Genomic DNA, 21,090 nt, shown 5'->3' with positions numbered 1-21,090 from the left:
TCATACACATGCTATTCATGTGACTGAGACACTGCACAATTTAGTTATTCAAAAGCAACGGGACTGGGCTTCCCTGGTGGCACAGTGGTTAAGAATCCGCCTGCCATGCAGGGGACACGGGTTCGAGCCCTGGTCCAGGAAGATCCCACATGCCTCAGAGCAACTAAGCCCATGCGCCACAACTACTGAGCCTGCACTCTAGAGCCCACAAGCCACAACTACTGAAGCCCGCATGCCACAACTACTGAAACCCGTGCGCCTAGAGCCCGTGCTCTGCAACAAGAGAAGCCACAAGAATGAGAAGCCCGCGCACCGCAATGAAGAACAGTCCCCGCTCGCCGCAACTAGAGAAAGCCCGAGCACAGCAACGAAGACCCAACGCAGCCAAAAATTAATTAAGTAATTAATTAATTAATTAATTAAAGCAATGGATTCCAATCTCTAATCCACAGACAGGTAAATTCAGCAAAATTATTGTCAGTCCAATAAGAACAACGCAGTGAATGTTGCATAAAGCTAAATTAATACAAAGTATTCACTTTTAAAAAATGTTAAAACGCCTTTTGTTTTTTTGGCTGCGCCACACGGCTTGCAGGATCTTAGTTCCCTGCCCAGGGATTGAACCCAGGCCACAGCAGTGAAAGTGCCAAGTCCTAACCACTGGGCCACCAGGGAATTCCCAACTGTGACTGATTTTTAATAAAATACCAGAATATATGTGTGTGTATTACCAAGTGATTATGCTTCCCTTAACAGCAGTCACCTTGTGAGATCTATTTGTGTACCTCACTCATTTTCACACTTTCCTTCCAGAAATGCCGACACTTTACTTTCTACTACTTTACACAGCTGCTAAAGACTCCAGGCAGACCACGCCAGGGGCCCTACAGTCAGTGCTAAGCAGCAGGTGTAAAGTGGATAATGTCTTACAATTTACAACCCAAGTCATAGGAAGAATTAAAGGAAGATTACCTAAAGGTAATCTTTGGCTATAAGCCAAAGAGGACAAGCATTATTTTTGTAAACAAGGTGAACCTTAGAGGAGAAGATACAGTAAGGAGGTCTTCTATTTTACATACAGAAGAAATTTCTAACTATTATAATTTCCCCCAAGTGTCGTTCCTCACATCCAGGGGTTCACATATTTATGTGAACTAAAAAGGAGACTTACTCACTGGGTTTGTCCGAATGACCTCTGGATTCCCTTCTCTGGAAGACACACCTCATATGCTGATTTTCACACGGGATGTCACGGTACCTTAAATTCTAAGTTCTGAATGGCCAGGGGTTGACTGTTCTAAGGATATTCCTCAGAGTACCTAGCGCACTTTGGCATCTCAGTCAACGTGCTGGTTCCCACAGGCACCTAACTCCCCGACGCTGACACACTCACCATCAGCTGGTCTGTCATCTCGACCACCTTGTCCACTGTGTGCAGCTCCCGGAGGGCCTGCTGAGCCCGGCTGCTGCTCCCCACAGCTGAAGCCTGCTGAAAGTTGGTCTGAATGGCATCCATGAGGAAATTGAGCATGTCTAACACGAGAGGAGCGAAGGAGAAATTGGCCTGAGAAAAATCCAAATACACAAGTGAAAAAAAAAAAAAAAAACAGAAAAATAATGGGTCATGCTCATCATCACAATCTTGCTAGTAACTACCTACAGAAAGAATCCAGAACCCACTTTCCTCACTTCAGTTTGATATTCTAGCCCTCATCTCACTCTCTCCAATAACACTGGATTTGATTCCAGTCAATACGCTATTGTGCTACTAACCTAGAGCAATCTTCCTAAACCAGGGATCCCACGTCGATATCCTACTGCTTGAATGCACCCACCATGTATAATTAGTTAACTTCTCCCCAATGCATCTAGAGTGCCTCTAGTTATGCACCGTCCTTAGGAAAACTGAGAAAATAATCACTCAAATCATTTTCTGTATTCTGTGCTTCAGATGAGGAAGCTTGACCAAGAAAGTGTGCTCTAGAGTGTTACACAACTAAAATTTACCCTCCCACAAACTTCCCGAACACTCCTCAGTCATAAATTCTTCCTTATGAAGCAGCGACTGACAACACACACTATTCATATTCCACTGCGGAAATCAGTAAATTTAGAGGGAGGAGAAAACAACCCGAGGCCCACCAGTGGAGCCTCAAGGAGAGCCTGGCGCACCGACCACTCGTGGACCAGCTGGCCAGGCTCTGCGCTCTGGACCCCATGCTGGGCGCCAGCGGAGCCCACCTGGTTCTGCAGCTCCTCCCGGCAGCCCTCCACTGTGCGGCACAGGCTGCTCTTCTTGGGTTTCTCTTCATCGGCAACCTTTCCGTCGCTGATGGTGACTTTGGCCTTGTCCGCCGGGGAGGTGCTGGTGTGGCGCACGAGACTCTCTGAAACTCTGGGTTCACTCTGAAATGCTGACTCCTTCATGGTGGAGCTCATGCCGCTGCTGGGAGTTCGCTTCACTAGAGCCTAGGGACAGAAAACGTCAGAGGCCCCAAGTCTTGCCACAAGCATAGATGAAATACTGCCTAAGATGTTGAAGGAAAATCTGACCCAAAGGAGACACTGGCTAACCATTTAAAGAATATCCAAAAGCCTGAATTCTGATCTTCATTGTATTCGCCTAATATCTGGTACTTTACCCACTCATAGCAATAGGTCTTGAAATTGTGGAGGGGGTCTTTAAAAAACTGCAAGATCTCTAAGGACATTGCAAGTTCTAATATTCTAAGTGAAGTGCGTAGGCCATGACTATATAGCTAATCAATGACAACCAGAACTTAGTCCTAGACCCAGGCCACCATGAAGGTGACATGGGAATTTCCCAATTTGGCTTAAGCATTTGTGTCACCAACAAGTCACCCTTTATAGCCGAGAGAATGTTCCAATCTCTCACCAGACAGCTGCCATCTTCCTTGGCTCCACAGTCACAGAAGAAGGATCCATACTTGGCATAGGAAATCTCATGATCCTTGTGGCACACCTTGGCACATACTGTGCACACACCCACCCCATCAACCATTTTGCAGGTGTGACAGTGGTACCTACGAAGAATGAGAACCAGCCAATGAGCCCAGAAGTCCCAACAATCAAGGCCCAGCAAACCCTCACCTAAAACGAAAAACTACTCTTACCAATGCTGGTTCATGAATTCTTTCTGAGTGATGGTAAAAGTGCACAATTTATTGCAAAGAGAATCTTCATCCTTCAAAGATAATAGTTTTAATCAGAAATATATCCTTCTACACAGGGACCCATAAAAACACACCCTACGGAGAGTAAACCACTGACCCATAAATGACCAGTAGAAACCTACTCCAATTGGAGATAGCTTGCAGGCTATAAATATGCTGCAATTTCAGGTGAGACCTTAAGGTTTTGTGGCTAAGAAAAAAATAAATCTTATGTTTTCTCTACAACGGAGCTCACACCATCCCCATGAAGAACTCATCTTTGAAACTCCATTTTGGATGCAAAAACCAAGAAACTGTAGGACAAGTGCCTCTAGATGGAGGAAGACATGTGCTTATTAAACGGTCCTTCCCCTAGGAGATTAGAGCCCTACAGCTTGCTCTGCAGGCCTGGAAAATCAGTCTGGCATTAGTCATGTAAGCTGTGAGAAAGCAACAAGGACTGGGAAGAGTTCTGAAGCTCACAGGGGCTAGAAGGGAGGGCCAAAGGATTGTTAGTGTGAGCTCTGCAAGTGCCGATCAGCCATGACCGCGGTGGTTACTTTACTTACTGAATCCTCAGCCTGGGAGTCTTCCTCTTCCACTGCCAGCTCCTCCACCCAGTCTGAGTCCACTTCAATGGCCCGCTCTTCCCCATCCACTGAGAGGTGACTTGGGCCTTGACCGTTACTCTGGCTCAGGGCATTGGTGACATCAGCCAAGTAAGACATAATATGGCAGGTGCACTCCAGGACTATCACATGCTGTAAGAGAAGACCACCACACCATGGAAACTTCAGTTCTCCATATTCGATTATTATGTAAACTGTGTTTTCTCAAGCTTTTCCCAATAAAGCTCAATATCAAAGGAATAGTATAAAAGCAGAGAAGAAAAACAACATGTTTTAATTATCTATTTCCTCAGCTCTTAGCACTATGACTACATGTAGTTGGTCAATAAACTGTACTGAATCAGTGTGTTTCATTCTTTCTTAAGCACAAAGACAACTCTTTAAAAAATATTATAAAATGAAGTACAATGGAAATCAAGAAAAAAAAGTTGAAATGGAGACAAAAATCATTCAAGAAAAAACTAGATTGATACAAAGAACAGACTGGTGGTGCCAGAGGCAGGAGGTAGGAGGATGGGTGAAACGGGTGATCGGGGTCAAAAGGTACCAACTTCCAGTTATAAAATAAATAAGTCATGGAGATGTAATGTCAAACATAGTGACTAGAGTTAATAAATACTACTGTATGCATATCTGAAAGTTATGAAGAGAGTAGGTCTTAAAAGTCCTCATTGCAAGAAAAAACAAATTTTGTTAACTACGTATGGTGATGGATAGTAACTAGACTTACTGTGATCATTCTGCAATAAAAACAAATATCAAATCATTATGTTGTACATCTGAAACTAATATAATATTCTATGTCAATTACACCTCAAGAAAAAAGGCTATATTAAAAGTATGAATAAGCTCTCATTGGCTTTTTTCCTGCTGTTACCACTTTTTTTAACCATTAGTGAAAGATATTTAAATTACTGGGTTTTTAATTAATGCAGGAGGGGAGGAATAGCTTCAGAGATCAAGGGGAAATTTTTCCAGCAAATCACTGCAGATAGTTCGTGCTTGCCTAAAAAAAACCCAAAAGTCTGGCATCAAAGCCTCAGATTTCTAAGTTCCTTCACTCTGCACTCTAACAGTTCAGTGTGGAAAGGATAAAGATCAGCAAGAAAGCAGGGAGAGACGAATGGTGCTGTGGTGGGTCAGAGGCCAGTTATCTGCTCTTAGCCACCATGTCAGGTTCATGGGTTGGGTGGGGGAGAAAATGCCTGAATGCAAGATTTCTACCAGTTTCCACCCTTTTTCTCAGCACAGTGACCTGAACCTTCAGGTAAAGTAAACAATTCTAGCATCTGGACTGGAGCTGAGGAGGTAGACCGTAACTCCGTATAACACTCAGAGCACACAGTTCCAATGCAGGAGCAGGGGACAATTTTCCAGAGCATGCCAATACCTAAAAATAGCAGTCATTCACTGTTTCAGGAAGGACTCTGTTGGATGTCTGTTTACCAGAATATTTCCTTCCTATCACTTCTTGCCACCGAGAAGAGGCCTAAGGGCATGCAGTTAGCAATTACACACTTCTAGGCCTTTGAGATTATAGGCCTTATCCTCTGTAGGCTAGCCAGGGCCAGAAACCAACAGGAAGGAGACTTCCACCTGGCCACAAAGGTAAGAATCACCACTCCCTGACTGCTGTCACTCCTCACTTGTCTTACCTTTCCATGCATTACACTGGCATTCAGTTTTTCAACCACATTCTTCTGTGACAGGTATTTCTTGCTGTCCCAAAGAAAAAAAAAGGGGGGGGAGGAAACACACAAAATCATCTAAGGAATCAAAGAAAGGAAGCATCTTCACATATCTCGCATCAATTTGTGGACACTGTGAACCAAAGGCATTCTTAGAAAATTATGTGGCTAATCAGAAGTTGGGGGCTCTGTTCCTATCAGTGGCAGGTGGTACACTTTCCCCAAGACTTCTCCCAGGAATAATGAACAGAAAATCCTACTAATAAAATAATGAAGATTAAATCTAAACTGAACAGTTACTGGCTACTCCCTCAATCCCCAATAAAAAGGTAGAGATTCAAATTTCTTTTATACTCACTCTGAGCTACAGAAAATAGCCTGTAATTAATTATCCCCCTTTTCTCTAAGAGCAATGTTGTAACATACAGATGCATTCCTCCAATTTCACCCTCTTACCATCTACTCAGCCAGTCCACAGCAGCATTATGAAGCTGAAGATGGCCAGCACCTTGACCTGCACTGGCCAGGGTAGCCATCACAACCATGAGTTCAGGGAAACCAGTCCCATCACCGTTGGCCAGCATCTCTGTTGCCATGGGGATCAGGGTGCCCAACAGCACAGCACACACACCTTCCCCGACTTGGCTGACAGAGAAGAAATAGCAAGTTGGTAAGTAATCAACAGGAATCTGACTGTACACTTCTAAATGTATAAGAGTAATTAAGGAGTTTAAATTTAAACATTAAATGCATGACTATACACACTAAGCCCAGTTGTGGACTTGGGCTACTAGAGCACAAAACATTCATCCCCGTTACAACTGACATGCCAAGTCACTGCAAAAGTTTTTCCATGGGAAAAATCAAGGAGAGCCACTAGATTCCTTGAGTCTATTGAGAGGGAGCTATGGAATCACTGAAAATGCTCACGACTGATTCCTGAAAGAAAGACAGCTGCAGTGATCTCGCCTTATTTCTGGGGCCGTTAGAACATGAGAAATAAATGCAGGTGCCCTACCTGTTTTCCCGAACAATGTACGTGGTCAACAACTGTAGCAGCTGCCTGTTCTCCTGGATCACATCCAGCTGATCGGAATCTTTGGGGGGCGATGCAGTCATGCGGGTGAGCCAGGCCTGGAGACGCACAGGCTCCACGCAAGCCAGCTGTGCCAGGGAACCACAGAGATGCAGAAGGCTCGGGTTAGGGCTCTTCTCAGCTGGAGACAGACCGAGAGGCGAAGGTCAGTGAAGGAGGGCAGGGGGAAAGGAAGGAAGGCACAGACTGTGAGCCAGGAAAGAGGGAAAGGCTCCAAGGAAGTTTTCGACTTCCTTCCAAACTATCTCTGAGGGATTCTCTCCACATGTTAGCATTTTCATGCCATAGTTATACTTGGGCAGAAGATAGGCACAGTCATTAGCTGGACATCAAAGTTCCCTTAAGAAGATTACTAAAAGCTGTCACTCACTCAGCTGGAAGAGTTTGGTGAAGAATTTCAAAACTCGGTTACAGAATTTAGCAGAGAGGTTCTCATTGGCTGTTGCCATCATGATCTGCACAAGTTCTCCACTGAAAGGCAGGAGGGTAAAAATGGAAGAATCACATTAAGCCTCACATAAAACGCATCCGTTTCTATTTCTTCACAATCTCATCCTCTCTAGGGGAACTGGTCATTTGTGAGTCAACAATGCCAGGTGTTCATGAAATCAACCCCTCCACCAATAACCTCAAGGAGTCAGCAGTTAACCAAAGTCCTCCCAGAGGTACAAACACCTAAGCAGGCTTTTTAATTCCCTGAGAAAGAACACCGAAGTCAACATAGACAGGTCCCTACTTCCAGGAGATATTCAAAAATGTTCACCGAGGAGAACAAAACATAGCTCACCTGTCAGAGAAAAATTCCTCCATAGCTTTACGAGCCTGGCTGCTTTCCAGTTGCTTTTCCAAATATTGGAGACACTCCTCTAAGATGGATTCATCCAGTCCACTGAAAATCCAAAAGAAAAATTAACTACCAGAAACAAGGGCTGTTTCAATGTCCTCCTAATCCTGACCTTTAAAAATCCAAAGTCTGTTTACGGCTACACCTTTTTTTTTTTTTTTTTTTAATTTATTTATTTATTTATTTATTTTTGGCTGCATTGGGTCTTCATTTCTGTGCGAGGGCTTTCTCTAGTTGCGGCGAGCGGGGGCCACTCTTCATCACGGTGCGCGGGCCTCTCACTGTCGCGGCCTCTCTTGTTGAGGAGCACAGGCTCCAGACGCGCAGGCTCAGTAGTTGTGGCTCACAGGCTTTGTTGCTCCGCGGCATGTGGGATCTTCCCAGACCAGGGCTTGAACCCGTGTCCCCTTCATTGGCAGGCAGACTCTCAACCACTGCGCCACCAGGGAAGCCCTGTTTACGGCTACACCTTTTGAGGGCAATATTCAATTTTGTTTTGTCAAAGCTTAGCATAAACCCTGGCATACAGTAGGTGCTCAATAAATTTTCGAGGAATTAAACTGAAATAAAATTTAAAAATTCCTAAAATCTGAGATAACTGATGTAGTCGATGGCTAAGAGTTCCAAGAATCACTGCTGTTATTTCAAACTTTTAGAAAGAGGAAGGAAGGGAGGGAAAGACTGAAGGGGGGAGGAGGGACGAAAGAGAAGTGGGGAGGGAGAGAAAAAGAAAAGGCAGCCCCTGATGAAAACCTGGATTCCTCAACAACAAAAAGGCAGGAAATCCCAATACCTGGAACCCTTTATTTGTACAGTTCTCAGTGGGATAAAACTGTAACTTATTCAACTGTTCTGTAAGACTCTCCTACATCAACATGGCCTACACTATCAAGGTCAAACAATGCTATGAGACCACCTAATTCCACAGAACACCCATCTCAGAAGCATGGTTACAAAAATACTAGAAATTTTATCATGCTCCTTTGTACACTTCATCACATCTACTACAGCATGTTTATTCCTAAGAATTAATCACAAAAGAAGATTCCAAGTAACCTTTCATGTGTGTCCACAAGAACACAAAACGCACACACGTACAGAACTTTCTGTTAAAAAGCACAATCATAATCTATTAATTAACAACATAAAGAAGCTAGTGTTGGTACATTTCATTGATGGTAGCAGGAGGTCACAGGAACCGGAGGCTTCTCCCCAGTCAGGCTCACCTATTGGGATCTGCATGATTAGCCAGAATGTTGTAACAGCCAGTGATTAGTTTCTCATAAACGCGAGCCAAGAACTCATCAGACTCTGCAGGGCCCAGGATGCGCTCCAGAGAGTTGCTACTGATCTCAGCAACACTCTCAGTGCTCGACTCCAGAAGAAGGGGAAGCAGGGTCCGAATTACCTGTGGCGGGTTCATCTCATCGGACCAACTTCAGCAAAGAAAACAGAAGCAAATTAGTGAATATACTCCTCTCAAAAGCTGCGAGGGGAGGAGAGGGCAATCTACTCATTTACTGAGAAGGGCTTTTTTCCTTTGATAGTTGTTTTTTACATAGGTATAACCATGCAACTTCATGGTCTCCTTTCTCATTATTATATCAGAAGCTAAAATCATTTCCATGTGAAAAGTCCACTTATTAAGATGTTAAATTAATACTGTAAGATGTATTTTATAATATTTAGAAAAGAAAATTAACTGAAACCTAAGCTAGTAACCCTCCCAGACAACCTTTCTAGAAGAATTCCCAGGAATCTGGATCACTTTTAAGCCAATGAGATATAGGACTTTACCCGTGACCTATGTACAGGAAAACAAAATAGTCCCTCCACTGGCCTGCCCGCCCTTAGTCTCCATGATGGCAGCATCTAACTTCCACAACGAATCTGGAGAAGACTTAAAATACATCATTGTCACCTTGAAACTTAAACCCAGAGTACCTCCAAAACACAATATGGTTTAAAACCAGCATGCCTTTTCTGAAACATACTACACGGAAGGAGTGGGGGAGGTACTCGGCTGCCCTTCACATCTAAGCCAAAAATCATTCTAGGTAAACGTTCATACTCTAAGGCAACAGGCTCTCTCTGCTGTAGAAGCAGGCAAAAAAAGTATTATTACGCAGTTATTAAAACTCTCATTGTCTTCCCTTAGCCATGACAGAATACAGGAGTAGAGAGCACTTAGGGCTACGTAAAAGGTACTCACACTATAAGATCTCCGGTCAACCTGACCAGTGAGAGGAGGGTGTGCTTCAGGGAAGCAGCCAGGGGCAGACTCTGTCCACAAAGAGTCCCCAGGTGAGCGGCCTGCACAGCACTGATGTAACTCTCAGAAGGGATGGTGTCATTGGCAAAGGCATTGCGCTGAAAGGAGGCAAAGCAGACATCAACAGATAGACCATCTATCTCCCAGGACCAAATTCTTACGTGAGCAAAAAGAAACCATGATGACATAACCGAAGACCCCACTGAGATTTACAGACAATGACTCTATTCAGTATACACTCTTATTCATCCTGGGAAGGAAAGTGGGGTGGAGTAAAGGAAACAGTTAACAAATTTTAGTTAGCACAAAGTCGAGTTAAAATTTAAAAGTTAAAGTTAAGCTAAAATTTAGTTAGTACATAGTTAAGATACCCAATACCACTTTTCAAATAATTAGAATATATTATATTTAACATTAAAACTATGTTTGTTTGCCTCTAGTAACTGAGAAAGATCTGGATTTTACAATGCATCTGGGTCCGCATTACAAATATCTTAATTATCCTTGCACTATAGCTCTGGGGGATGTAAACAGAGGTCACGATTACAAAGCAGGGATAACTAGATTATAACACTTGGCTTTTCCAAAGAACTGTAATAACGCAATAATCTGTTAATAGAGGTAATCTGAGCAGAGCACACAGAAAGATCAAGGAAACTAACAGAGGACTCAACAGCCTTCCAAAAGCCTAGAGAACTTAAAAGCTACCCCATAAAATTATGTATGACAAAAGGAGCAGGTTCTTGACATATAACCTAAAAAGGAAAGGAAACGGTTAACATTTACTGAGAATTCACGTGACAGATAATGTGCTAGGCACTTTACATTTAATATCCTTAATCTTTACATCCCAGTATTTAGCAGATGAAGAAACTGAGGCTCCTAGTAGTTGACCCTTAAGTACCACAGGGTTTAGGGGTGCTGACTGTCTGTGCAGTCAAAAATCCATGTACAACTTTATAGTCAGCCCCCCATATGTGCAGTTCCACATCCACAGATTCAACCAACCACAGATCATTTAGTACTGCAGTCCAGATTTAGTGAAAAAATCGTGTGTAAGTGGACCCATGCTGTTCAAACCTGTATTGTTCAAGGGTCCACTGTAATAAAGCAGTTATTCTATAACCCAGTAACAGACTTCTTATTCTTAGCAAAATGATCATACGAGTACCATTTGAGTAATTCAAGGCCTTGATTATTGATTCAGCCATAGCAAGTACTACTGCAGCATATTAAGATCTCTTGGTAGCTAGTTTAAGCCTAAAGAATAAGAAGAGAACACAGAAACAGAACAGTGCTCCTAATTTCTATTCCTGGGACAGACAGACACTCACCCAGGATCCAATGTTTGGAAACTCATTGGTGTTGATGTTGTTCCAGGATTCACACACAGCCTGCACTGAAGATGGTAAATTCTGAACCAGTGTTGGACCTGGAGGAGACAGAAAGGACAAGGAATCATCGTGAGAGAGAAAGAGAGAAAGAACGACACGCAGCATTTTAAAAGCCAAGCCCAAATGCAGAGAGAAACACACCACAGCCCAGGCTGTCAAAACAATTACTAAGATAGCTTAGATGGATATTTCAGTAGCAGCACTATGTCCAAGAACTTGCTAATTGCTTAACAGCTAACAATCTCAATTGTAAGGTTTTCACTTCCCGTCGTATTCACTTTCTAATCTTGCAAGCAAAGAAGACAACTGAATAAAAGATGCAAAGTGAGAGCAAGTCACTACAAGTCACTATTAAACATCTAGACCTTCTATGAATAGGTATTACTTTGATCTCTTTTCTCCTTAACACAAATCTTGAGGGCAGGGATCATTAATGCACATTAAGAACAGTATTCAAAGAAATGATGGAATTAAATTTCTAAAAGTGAGAATATCTGAACATTATAAGGGTCCTTGAAGCTTGAAATTCAGGAATACACAAATGCCTATAAATTTTAAAGGGTAACTATTGCACTTAACTCCAATCCTGCTCAAGTCCTTTTATATTTTATTTTTTTAAATTTTATTTATTTATTTTATTTTATTTTTTTGGCTGTGTTGGGTCTTCGTTGCGCTGCACACGGGCTTTCTCTAGTTGAGGCGAGCGGGGGCTACTCTTCATTGCGGTGCGTGGGCTTCTCATTGCAGTGGCTTCTCTCATTGTGGAGCACGGGCTCTAGGCGCGCGGGCTTCAGTAGTTGCGGCACGCGGGCTCAGTAGTTGTGGCTCACGGGCTCTAGAGCACAGGCTCAGTAGTTGTGGTACACGAGCTTAGTTGCTCCACGGCATGTGGGATCTTCCCGGACCAGGGATGGAACCCATGTCCCCTGCATTGGCAGGCAGATTCTCAACCACTGCACCACCAGGGAAGCCCCTGCTCAAGTCCTTTTGATTCCCCATCCTAAATTTCGATTAGATCATTCGTAACACAAGGAAGAAGTTCTCCCAAGCACTAAGCAGTAGCTTGCTAGTCTTCCTAATCTCTATAAATGAAAAGAACAAAGGTCTTTGCCAACAGCGAAATAGCCTAATGCCTTGGAACCAACTTATCTTGGTTTGGATCCCAGCTCTGCCACTTGCAAGATGTAGGATTTGGGCAAATAACTTCTCTAAGCCTCAATTTCCTAATGAGTAATGGGGGATAATAACAAAACTTACCTAATAAGGTTATTGTGAAGATCAAAACAGATAAACTTATGTCAATGCTTGACACTCAGAAAGAGTCCAATAAATGAAAAATGCAGTAGACAGGTAGAAAGGGAGAGAAATAGCACTACTAGTCATACTAGTGTTAACAGTCTTATTCAAAAGCACATTCACTTACCCAGAGTGTTCGCCTTGCACCTACTAGAGCCAATAGCCAAAACAGCAGCAAAGCCGTGCAATTTCTCCTGGGAAGGTTTTTCAGTGGATCCCTCCTCATTAAAGTTCTGCAGCAAATAGGCTCTGGAGAAAAAAATAGGGGGTTATGTCAAAGCTGAAGGAATCTAGTGCCATTTTGGTTAGGAAAAACTAACCCTAGACAAATCGAAAAACCTTTATCTCAGTTGGGTCTCCTAAGAATTACAATGGGTAATTGTTTCCCAAAGAATATGCCATCCTCTGAAATGCTTACAAAACTCAATTCCAGGACATATCTACCACACTCTTCCTGGCCTCAGAAGACTGGCAATGTATATATTAAAGGCTCTGAGAAGTATTATTATTTTTTCTTTTTTTAAAAAAAGCACTTCCCAAACTTATTTGCCCAGGAACATGTATTAACAGCTCAGTTTAGAAAGTCTTAGCCTGATGGGCCAGATTAGAGCCTAGACACACTCAAAGGGCAGTGACTCGGTCAGCTTTGCTACCACTGTACCCCCAACACCTAGAAAAGTACTTGACACGTAGCAAACACTCACACTTGTCATTCAAGTTTATTGCTCATATTCGTTCTAAAATCTTGCCTCAAGCAACAGTCCTCTGTCTACTGCAAAGCATTCACACTAAGACATTAGTTAAGTTTTACAACGATCTAAGTCCCTTTCACCATCAACGCCCCATGAAACAGGAACTGAACAGTGAAATCCTACAGGGACCAGATAAAGTAAATGAGCTTAAAGGGGCCCAGTGAGAATGGCTAACGAGAAGCAGCCAGTCCTTAGCTGCAGTCTGTTACTGTCATGTGGGAAGACAGGCCCAGTTTTGCCAGTTCTTCCAAAGGATGAAAAGCCAGAAATCTTGACTTGTGAATAAATTCCCAATTTTTATAAATGAATTCTAAAATATTTAAACATCATGCAGAATAAACAAAGCAAGTCTACAGGGTGTGTAATATGCAATCTTTATTATAGAAAGGGCTGGGTTTCAAAATACTCTCTAGGGGATTTCCCTGGTGGCGCCGTAAAGACTCTGTGCTCCCAATGAAGGGGGCCCAGGTTCAATCCTGGTGAGGGAACTAGACCCCACAAGCATGCTGCAACTAAGAGTTCGCACGCCACAACTAAGGAGCCCGCCTGCCACAACTAACACCTGGCGCAACCAAATAAATATTTTTTAAAAATACTCTCTAACTCATTAAGAAAATTTTTTCTCTACCTACATACCATAGAATTTAAAAAGCTTCATCTCAGTAAATAACAGAAATGATAGTGTTTGGAAAAATTACATTATCTTTCTTTGCACTCTACAAGAAAAATGCTAGAAAATATTTAAAGGTGAAAGTAAACCACCCAAGCATCTACATTCCCCCATCTCCGACATCTCTGGGCAGGCAGCCCGGCACACCTCGTGAATGACGCGTAGGTGTCAACGAGTTGCAGTGTGGCTGGAAGCAGGTTCTTGGTGATCTCAGATGACTTATGAGGATCGGTCTCGGCAGCCATCTTAGAAAAATGTTCATCCAGAGAGACCTGGACCTTCGAGATAGCAGCATCGAGGGTGTAGATGGACTGCAGACTGGGAACTTCATGGAGCTGCAAGATGGTGGTACAGTCGATGCTACAGAAGGACGAGATCTTTAAAAATACACAAGATATTAATTAGTTGTAGCAAAAAAAAACTGTGGCGTAAGCCAAGTTCCATCATTATGGACCCCAAACTTCCATACCTGTCGAGCAAAGTATTCCTCTACAATTTCAACGTCATATTTCACTGAGCTGCACTTGCTGGATGCCAGTTCTAGGAGAGAACCAGCATGTTCAGCCTTCATTCCCTGTTTGATAAGGTGGTCCTATTTACAGCAAGAAAAAAGTGTTCAGGAGATCAATACAGACAGTGTCTAAGGCTTTCATCAGCCTTAAATTTAAAAGTTCCTAGAATTAGAGTATGTTGGCTTTGAATACTCCATAGCAGCAAGCCCTGTGGTACCTTTATCCAGTTGACATAGGAGCTGATCCGGAGGCGGGAAGACCACCGCAGAGTGTGTAGGATGTCACATTCACTCATCTCTGGCGAGTTCATGGCCAGCTGGTTCATGTAAGTCTTTGATGGTGGCAAAATCCCTAGAATCCTCCACAGTATCAAGAAGTAATATTGAAGGGCACAGGCCTCCTGGAAGAAGCAAAAAGAGCAATCACAGAGGCAGAAGCTTTTGGTATTGCCTCAACAGCTCCCTAACAGTAAGAATTGTTCCAAATACAATTTTCAAAGCAGAACTGGGTGGAGTCCCAATCTTCAACTGAGATTTGGCTCTCAAGTCTGCTCACCAGGTCTTTCTAGAGAATACACCTAAAGCAGGAAATGGTAAAACGCACATTTTATATCTATATAAAACTTGTTCCATATTCTGCACATTTCACATGCCAAGAAAGCAATTCTGAGACAACTTTGGCTCCCCAGTAATTCACCAAGTAACTGAAAGAGAGCAAGACATTCTCCTCAGCACGCCCGCAATCAGCTGGCCCTTTCTGTGGCCTTAATTGCTGTTATGAGCTCTACAGGCACGAGACACATTCACAGGACCACAGGAAAAGCTCAAGTGTGAGGCTTTCAATATCATACAACAACCAGCATTCGCAGGAGATACAGAACTTAGGTGATGCTTACTCTCAAAGTCACATTCTTCTAAATGTTAACAAAAAAATGCAAAAATGATAAAAAAATTATCTCTAAGGTGAACATAACCACCCAAACTAGATAGAAATAATGAAGTATCTAGTCAGTTTTGCAAACAGATATCCAATAAACTGACTAGATGCCAGAAGGAAATTTCTGGTAGACTGCTACCCAATCATCAAACATATCCCAGGGCTTCCCTGGTGGCGCAGTGGTTGAGAATCTGCCTGCCAATGCAGGGGACACGGGTTCGAGCCCTGGTCTGGGAAGATCCCACATGCCGCGGAGCAACTGGGCCCATGAGCCACGATTGCTGAGCCTGCGCGTCTGGAGCTTCTGCTCCGCAACAAGAGAGGCCGCGATAGTGAGAGGCCTGCGCACCGCGATGAAGAGTGGCCCCCACTTGCCGCAACTAGAGAAAGCCCTCGCACAGAAACGAGGACCCAACACAGCCATAAATAAATAAATAAACAAACAAACAAACAAAACCCAAAAAAAGTTAAAAAAAAAAAAAAAAAACATATCCCAAACTCTTCTTAATTAGCCCAGGTTTCCACGGTCTTACCAGGGCTGTTACATTCTTGTTTTCCTTTCTCCTGACTGTATCAAGCTGGGATCCAGCTGCCAGTAGGGATGTCAGTGCAATGTAGAGCTCATCATACTTGACAAGCTTGGAGTAAAGAACATCACATGCCTAATATCAAGAAAGAAAGGCAATCGTTTTTTCTTATTTTTTGAAATATCTTTTTCCTACTACCCATACACTACCACTTAAACTCAGGATTGAGAAAATAGCTCACTCCAAATATAGTTATTAATTTCTCATTGCAGCATGATTCCCACTTAGGGACCTACTCAGTTTATGGATTATTGTGAGCACACAAGTGCAGGCTTTAGAATGAGGCAACTATTTTGTCCATTAAAATAGCTGCATGTGAAAATGCTAACAGATATAGTCTTCAGGAATAACGTGTCAGAGGTGTCAACCGCCAGGAAGGACATCCCCTACCGCCAAACTGGAACCCAGTGAATAAATCTCAAAACAACACTTTCCTTTTAGAATAAGCTCAAATCCTAATATAGACCAAATTCCCTCATTACAAAAAGTTAAGTCATTCCCTTTCCCCTGATAGACTGATTTTGGTGGAGACCATCTAACCAACATGTAAAATGGGATTTTTAAATTCCTGGTACCACAGAATCAAGTCGGTTCAAATCATCCTCTGAGGCTTCTGGGGACAGGACACAGTAGAATCTGGGTTGTGGGACGGCATCTGAAAAACAATGTGCTTACTGAAAGAATGGTTTCATTCTCAAGCCTAACAAATATGAAACATAAAAACAAAGAAAACACTTTGGACAAGGGTTTCCCAACCTTGGCACTACGCATTGACATTTTGGGCCAGATCATTCTCTGCTGTGGGAAACTGTCCTATGTTTAGCACCATCCTGGCTTCTATCCATTGATTGCCAGTAGCACCCTCCCAGTTGTGACAACCAAGTATGTCTCCAGACATGGCCCCAGGGCCCCTTTGGGGATGGGGAGCACAATCATCCCCAGTTGAAAACTTCTGCTCTGGGAGTTAACTTCTGCTCTATAATCATCAAGTTAATCAACAAAATTGTATCATTAGACCGACCGCCTTAAACTTAAATGCTGTTTCCCCAATATCAAAGGGACTAACTACTAAGAGATCCCAATGATAATAAATTCATACTAGAGCTTAATGAACATTTCCACCAAATACACTTTACATCTAACAATCCTCAGATGAAAGCAAACACATGCTAAAATGAACACAAGAGGCACCTTCTGAAAAGTATGGACCACTGCTACATGAGAAACACTGGAGAGAATGTCACAGGTCCCACTGTCTGAAGACCCTGACCCAAAGAAATTAGCCTGTGGGTTAGAACCATGTCCCTAAGGGAAAACTAATTCAATCACCCAGTGTGGCAGGAATACATATACTGCACTCTATGGCCAGAGGATTCCTAATTCTCGTGCCTCAATGTTTTTCGCTTTTAAATAGATGCAGGATATGTGAGAGTCTGTTTCCGCAAGAGTTTTGAATCTGTAGGTATCTGCCACCCACAGGAAGGAGACTAAACCGATGACCAAAGATCCTCAAGGATGCCCCAAGCTCCAAATTCAACCCCTCCAATGAAAATCAGCAAGTCAGTTTTTTATTGACAATCTTCTTTCTGACCTGATGAAAAATGCTTAGACCAGTTTTCTTCTACTTCTTTGAACCCATGATAGAGAGGGGTGGTCGCCCGGCGGCCGTTGCTGTCTTGGGATCCATTCACCCACCCAAAAGGAGGACTAAGCAGGTTATGCTGCACCTTTTAAAACACAAATACTCAAATTAAGAGAGATACACAGTCATCATTCTGCTTCTCACTCCAGGCTTGATATTAGATTGGTACAGCAAAGTTTGGGAAACTTATAAACCAAAACAAAATTTTAGATTTTTCTGTGACTTCTTTTGGGAAACATCTTTTTGCTGGAGTATAAAGGGAATAGTGTTCAATGAAACATTTGAAGAAACGCTGAATTCTTAAATGGCCCTTCCATCCTCATTTTGGATCCCTGCAACAAAGGAATTTACTAACCCATAAAATTTACTGCTCGACCATCATTCAACCACTAGTAAATACTATAACTGAGGCCCGACACGCACGGCACTGTGCTCGACACAGGTAAAGTGGGGTAGTTCAAAGAAGGACACCTGTGAACAGAGCCTATGAGCCAATTTTAACAAATGCATCAAATCAAATAATCTACATCTATCGCTTCTGGCTAAACATAAACTGTGGGTGCAAAGACACAAGTCCCAGGGGTCACCTAAGGCTACTCAAACACGCCGCAATGAACACCTAAACCCTAAAGTGAGGTCATTCTGGTTTGGAGCATGGTAACTTGAGAATAACTACGCTCTCAGTAACAGCTGTAAAGCAAAAAGAACGTGTTCATCTGTACCTGCTCAAACAGATACACAGGGGCTTTGGAGTACTGATGAAGCAGATAATCAAAGATCAAAAGCAGGCGAGCCAGGATGAGAGGCACAGAGCGCGTTTGGGCATCCATGTTGGCACTCAACTCCTGGATGATCTGCACAAAAAGGGTCAATATGTCCCGCCGGCCTTTCTCAGAGAAGTTGTGGAAAATGAGGAGGAGCAGCTGCAGGTGTTCTACATTCAAATCTTCCGTCTCACTGGGCACCACCCCTTGCAGGGCATTCTGCTTCATTGTTGACAAAAACCTACCACAGAGGAAAGGAGAACATGTCTGGTGAGGAAAAGTCAGAACATCCCCCAAGAGTGACAATGTCCAATGCCGGAAGAGTCCAACTTCTTAAATTAAGATAACGAATTAAGGAAGACAAGAAGCTACATGTAATGAGAAGATAAAAACTAAATCTTGGCTACAGAAAAGCCAGATTTGGCCACAAACACATTTTCAAGACCCTTCGGCAACATTAACTGCGGCCACGGTGGCAGTAACCCCCACGCTGCCGTTCCTGACAATTCTGAAAAGAATTACAAGTTCTCCAAAAGGCAGCTATTTTTTTAAATTAATAAATCCGGGCAGATAGAAGCAATTCAGTTACTTTTTCCCTATGATTTGATTCTATAGTTTAATTCTCGTTTTCAGAATTTATATTACAGGTTAAAAATCACTGCATGATAACAGTCAAAATTAACTCAATGCACTTAAAAAGCAATAAAAAAATTATACTATTCAGAGAATCTGTGAGAAAAGCTTTTATGCAAAAAAGGAATGAATGTAGCCAACTATTTCCACTGCCTTTGGCTATTAGGAAAGAGATTTGTATTTTAATAAGGGTTTCGCTCCCCACCTCCCCCCGGCCCCCACCTTCCGGCCTTTTTGCAAGATTCCACCAGGAAAAATATAGTGCATATCTGGCATTCAAGGGGGTTTATAGTTTCTCAAATCCAGCATTAGAGCTATTTGATCATAGAATGGTGAAGAGGAAAACAAAGCCGTTTAGGAAAACAAACTGCTTTGAAGACTCCCAACCATGTAAACAAAAATGGCAAATATAGGTCCATCTAAAGAGGATTTAGATGATTAATGTGAGCTTCCCCCAAGTAAAAAAATTCTTTAAAAGTTGTCCAAAAAAGACTGCAAGTCACTCTAAGTGGTTTCATGTTGAAAGCAAAATAACCAAAGACAGAGTTGGCTTCCCTGTTGTTCCCACTTTCAAAAAAAAACCAGGTCAGGATAAAATTGGTTACGTTCAGGATTCAGGTTCTATCTCATAATTGCAATCAAATCCCCCATGTGCTACAGGAAGATTCTATTTCTATTTCCAGACTGTAGTTTATATACTTCTGTTTTTTAAACAGCACAACTCCTCTCCAATCCCATCGGAAACACACCCCTCCACCCTTGCCACTTTAAACTTATCATCAGAGTACCATCCCAGAGCCACAGATGAACTACAGATAAGTCAAACAAATTTTAAAAAGCAGCCTTCTCCGTGGGGCTTCTATTTAAGTTACCTTACCTGTCCCAAACTTTAAGGCATTCAGGGACGTCAGGGTCACCTTGAGCGCCGGCTTTATGTTGCCAGATGAGCAGGAGGCGTGAAAGCACAGACAGGCTTTGAGGATGAATGTACAAGGGCCAAGGGCCCTCAGAAAAAGGAGCCACTCCCAGCTGCTGCAACAGTGTATTCTAACATGAAAGACATACAAGAGACCATTAGGGAAAAAGGCAGGGGATGAAGTCAACAGATTACTAATGCTCTCTAATGTTACTTTTTAACACTGAAAGGAATACTTTAAAGAAAGGAAGACAAAGAAATTCAAATTCAGAAGCAGTTTGCAAAAGGTCATTCAACACATGAGAAAAATATAAAGGAAAAATTACTAATCTAACCCCATTAACAACTATAGTTAATTAGTGTCAGAAATGGGGTCCCCAAAAAGGAGACGTGCATGGAGACAGCAGAATCATAAGTTTCCAATGGATACTGTGCCTTCGAAAGAAAACTTTTTCAACAACTGTAATAGCTAACATTTTTCTTTCATAATCATTTACATGCCACAAACAACAATCCAAAGGGGGATTTCCAACAACTTATAAACCCAACAGCTTCTATTAACAGTATTAGCAGAGAAATTTTGCCTCTAAGATGTCAAGGCATCTAGAATTAATCAGGGTTGTCTTTGCCTCCAGTTGTGGCATGTCTCTCAAATGAGCTTTACTTCCAGCTCAGTTACCTAAGCTGCAACTTATCTCCCCAAATACACACACAAGCTGAGCAGGATGCCAATGGAAAACCAGATAAAAGCCTGCTTTCTCACTTGGCTTCAGAAAACTCAAATCATGGTTACCTCAGGATACAGGATAAATTTTGAAGTCTGCCAAATTAAATTATATTCTTATAAAACATCCTAGAGAGGGACTTCCCTGGTGGCACAGTGGTTAAGAATCCACCTGCCAATGCAGGGGACACGGGTTTGAGCCCTGGTCCAGGAAGATCCCACATACCGCGGAGCAACTAAGCCCGTGTGCCACAACTACTGAGCCTGCGCTCTAGAGCCCACGAGCCACAACTACTGAAGCCCGCGTGACTAGAACCTGTGCTCCGCAACAAGAGAAGGCACCGCAATGAGAAGCCCACACACCACAACGAAGAGTAGCCCCCGCTCACCGCAACCAGAGAAAGCCTGCACGCGAGGAAGACCCAACGCAGCCAAAAATTAAAAAATAAATAAATTTATTAAAAAAAAAAAATCCTAGAGGACCCTATTCCTCGAAAACATTCAAAAAGTCACAGATATCATGAGTAGTTCCCAGGTACTGGGCGGTTACCATAGGCTAACT

General features: G+C 42.7%; 1 protein-coding gene across 7 annotated transcripts in view; it reads right to left on the bottom strand.

Moving 5' to 3' along the window:
• UBR4 (ubiquitin protein ligase E3 component n-recognin 4) overlaps positions 1-21,090 on the bottom strand; it is a 126,967-nt gene that overhangs the window by 79,883 nt on the left and 25,994 nt on the right. For all 7 annotated transcript variants that reach the window (XM_082448247.1, XM_082448248.1, XM_082448252.1 and 4 more), the window contains exons 18-39: positions 19,766-19,935; positions 18,214-18,496; positions 17,441-17,576; positions 16,425-16,504; positions 15,796-15,924; positions 14,544-14,726; positions 14,284-14,406; positions 13,962-14,191; positions 12,520-12,641; positions 11,037-11,134; positions 9,643-9,800; positions 8,657-8,866; positions 7,374-7,475; positions 6,957-7,057; positions 6,509-6,707; positions 5,947-6,135; positions 5,458-5,521; positions 3,743-3,934; positions 3,135-3,205; positions 2,897-3,044; positions 2,242-2,469; positions 1,394-1,564 (exon numbers count right to left, since the gene is read on the bottom strand). In XM_082448247.1, coding sequence (XP_082304373.1) covers positions 1,394-1,564; positions 2,242-2,469; positions 2,897-3,044; positions 3,135-3,205; positions 3,743-3,934; positions 5,458-5,521; positions 5,947-6,135; positions 6,509-6,707; positions 6,957-7,057; positions 7,374-7,475; positions 8,657-8,866; positions 9,643-9,800; positions 11,037-11,134; positions 12,520-12,641; positions 13,962-14,191; positions 14,284-14,406; positions 14,544-14,726; positions 15,796-15,924; positions 16,425-16,504; positions 17,441-17,576; positions 18,214-18,496; positions 19,766-19,935 — 3,387 coding nt within the window. The remainder of the gene's footprint in view (positions 1-1,393; positions 1,565-2,241; positions 2,470-2,896; positions 3,045-3,134; positions 3,206-3,742; positions 3,935-5,457; positions 5,522-5,946; positions 6,136-6,508; positions 6,708-6,956; positions 7,058-7,373; positions 7,476-8,656; positions 8,867-9,642; positions 9,801-11,036; positions 11,135-12,519; positions 12,642-13,961; positions 14,192-14,283; positions 14,407-14,543; positions 14,727-15,795; positions 15,925-16,424; positions 16,505-17,440; positions 17,577-18,213; positions 18,497-19,765; positions 19,936-21,090) is intronic.

This window comes from Balaenoptera physalus (genome assembly GCF_965194825.1).
Source record: "Balaenoptera physalus genome assembly, chromosome: 1".
Lineage (NCBI taxonomy): Eukaryota > Metazoa > Chordata > Mammalia > Artiodactyla > Balaenopteridae > Balaenoptera > Balaenoptera physalus.
The sequence above is the reverse complement of the archived record's forward strand: the minus strand, read 5'-3'. Positions and strand labels throughout refer to the sequence as shown.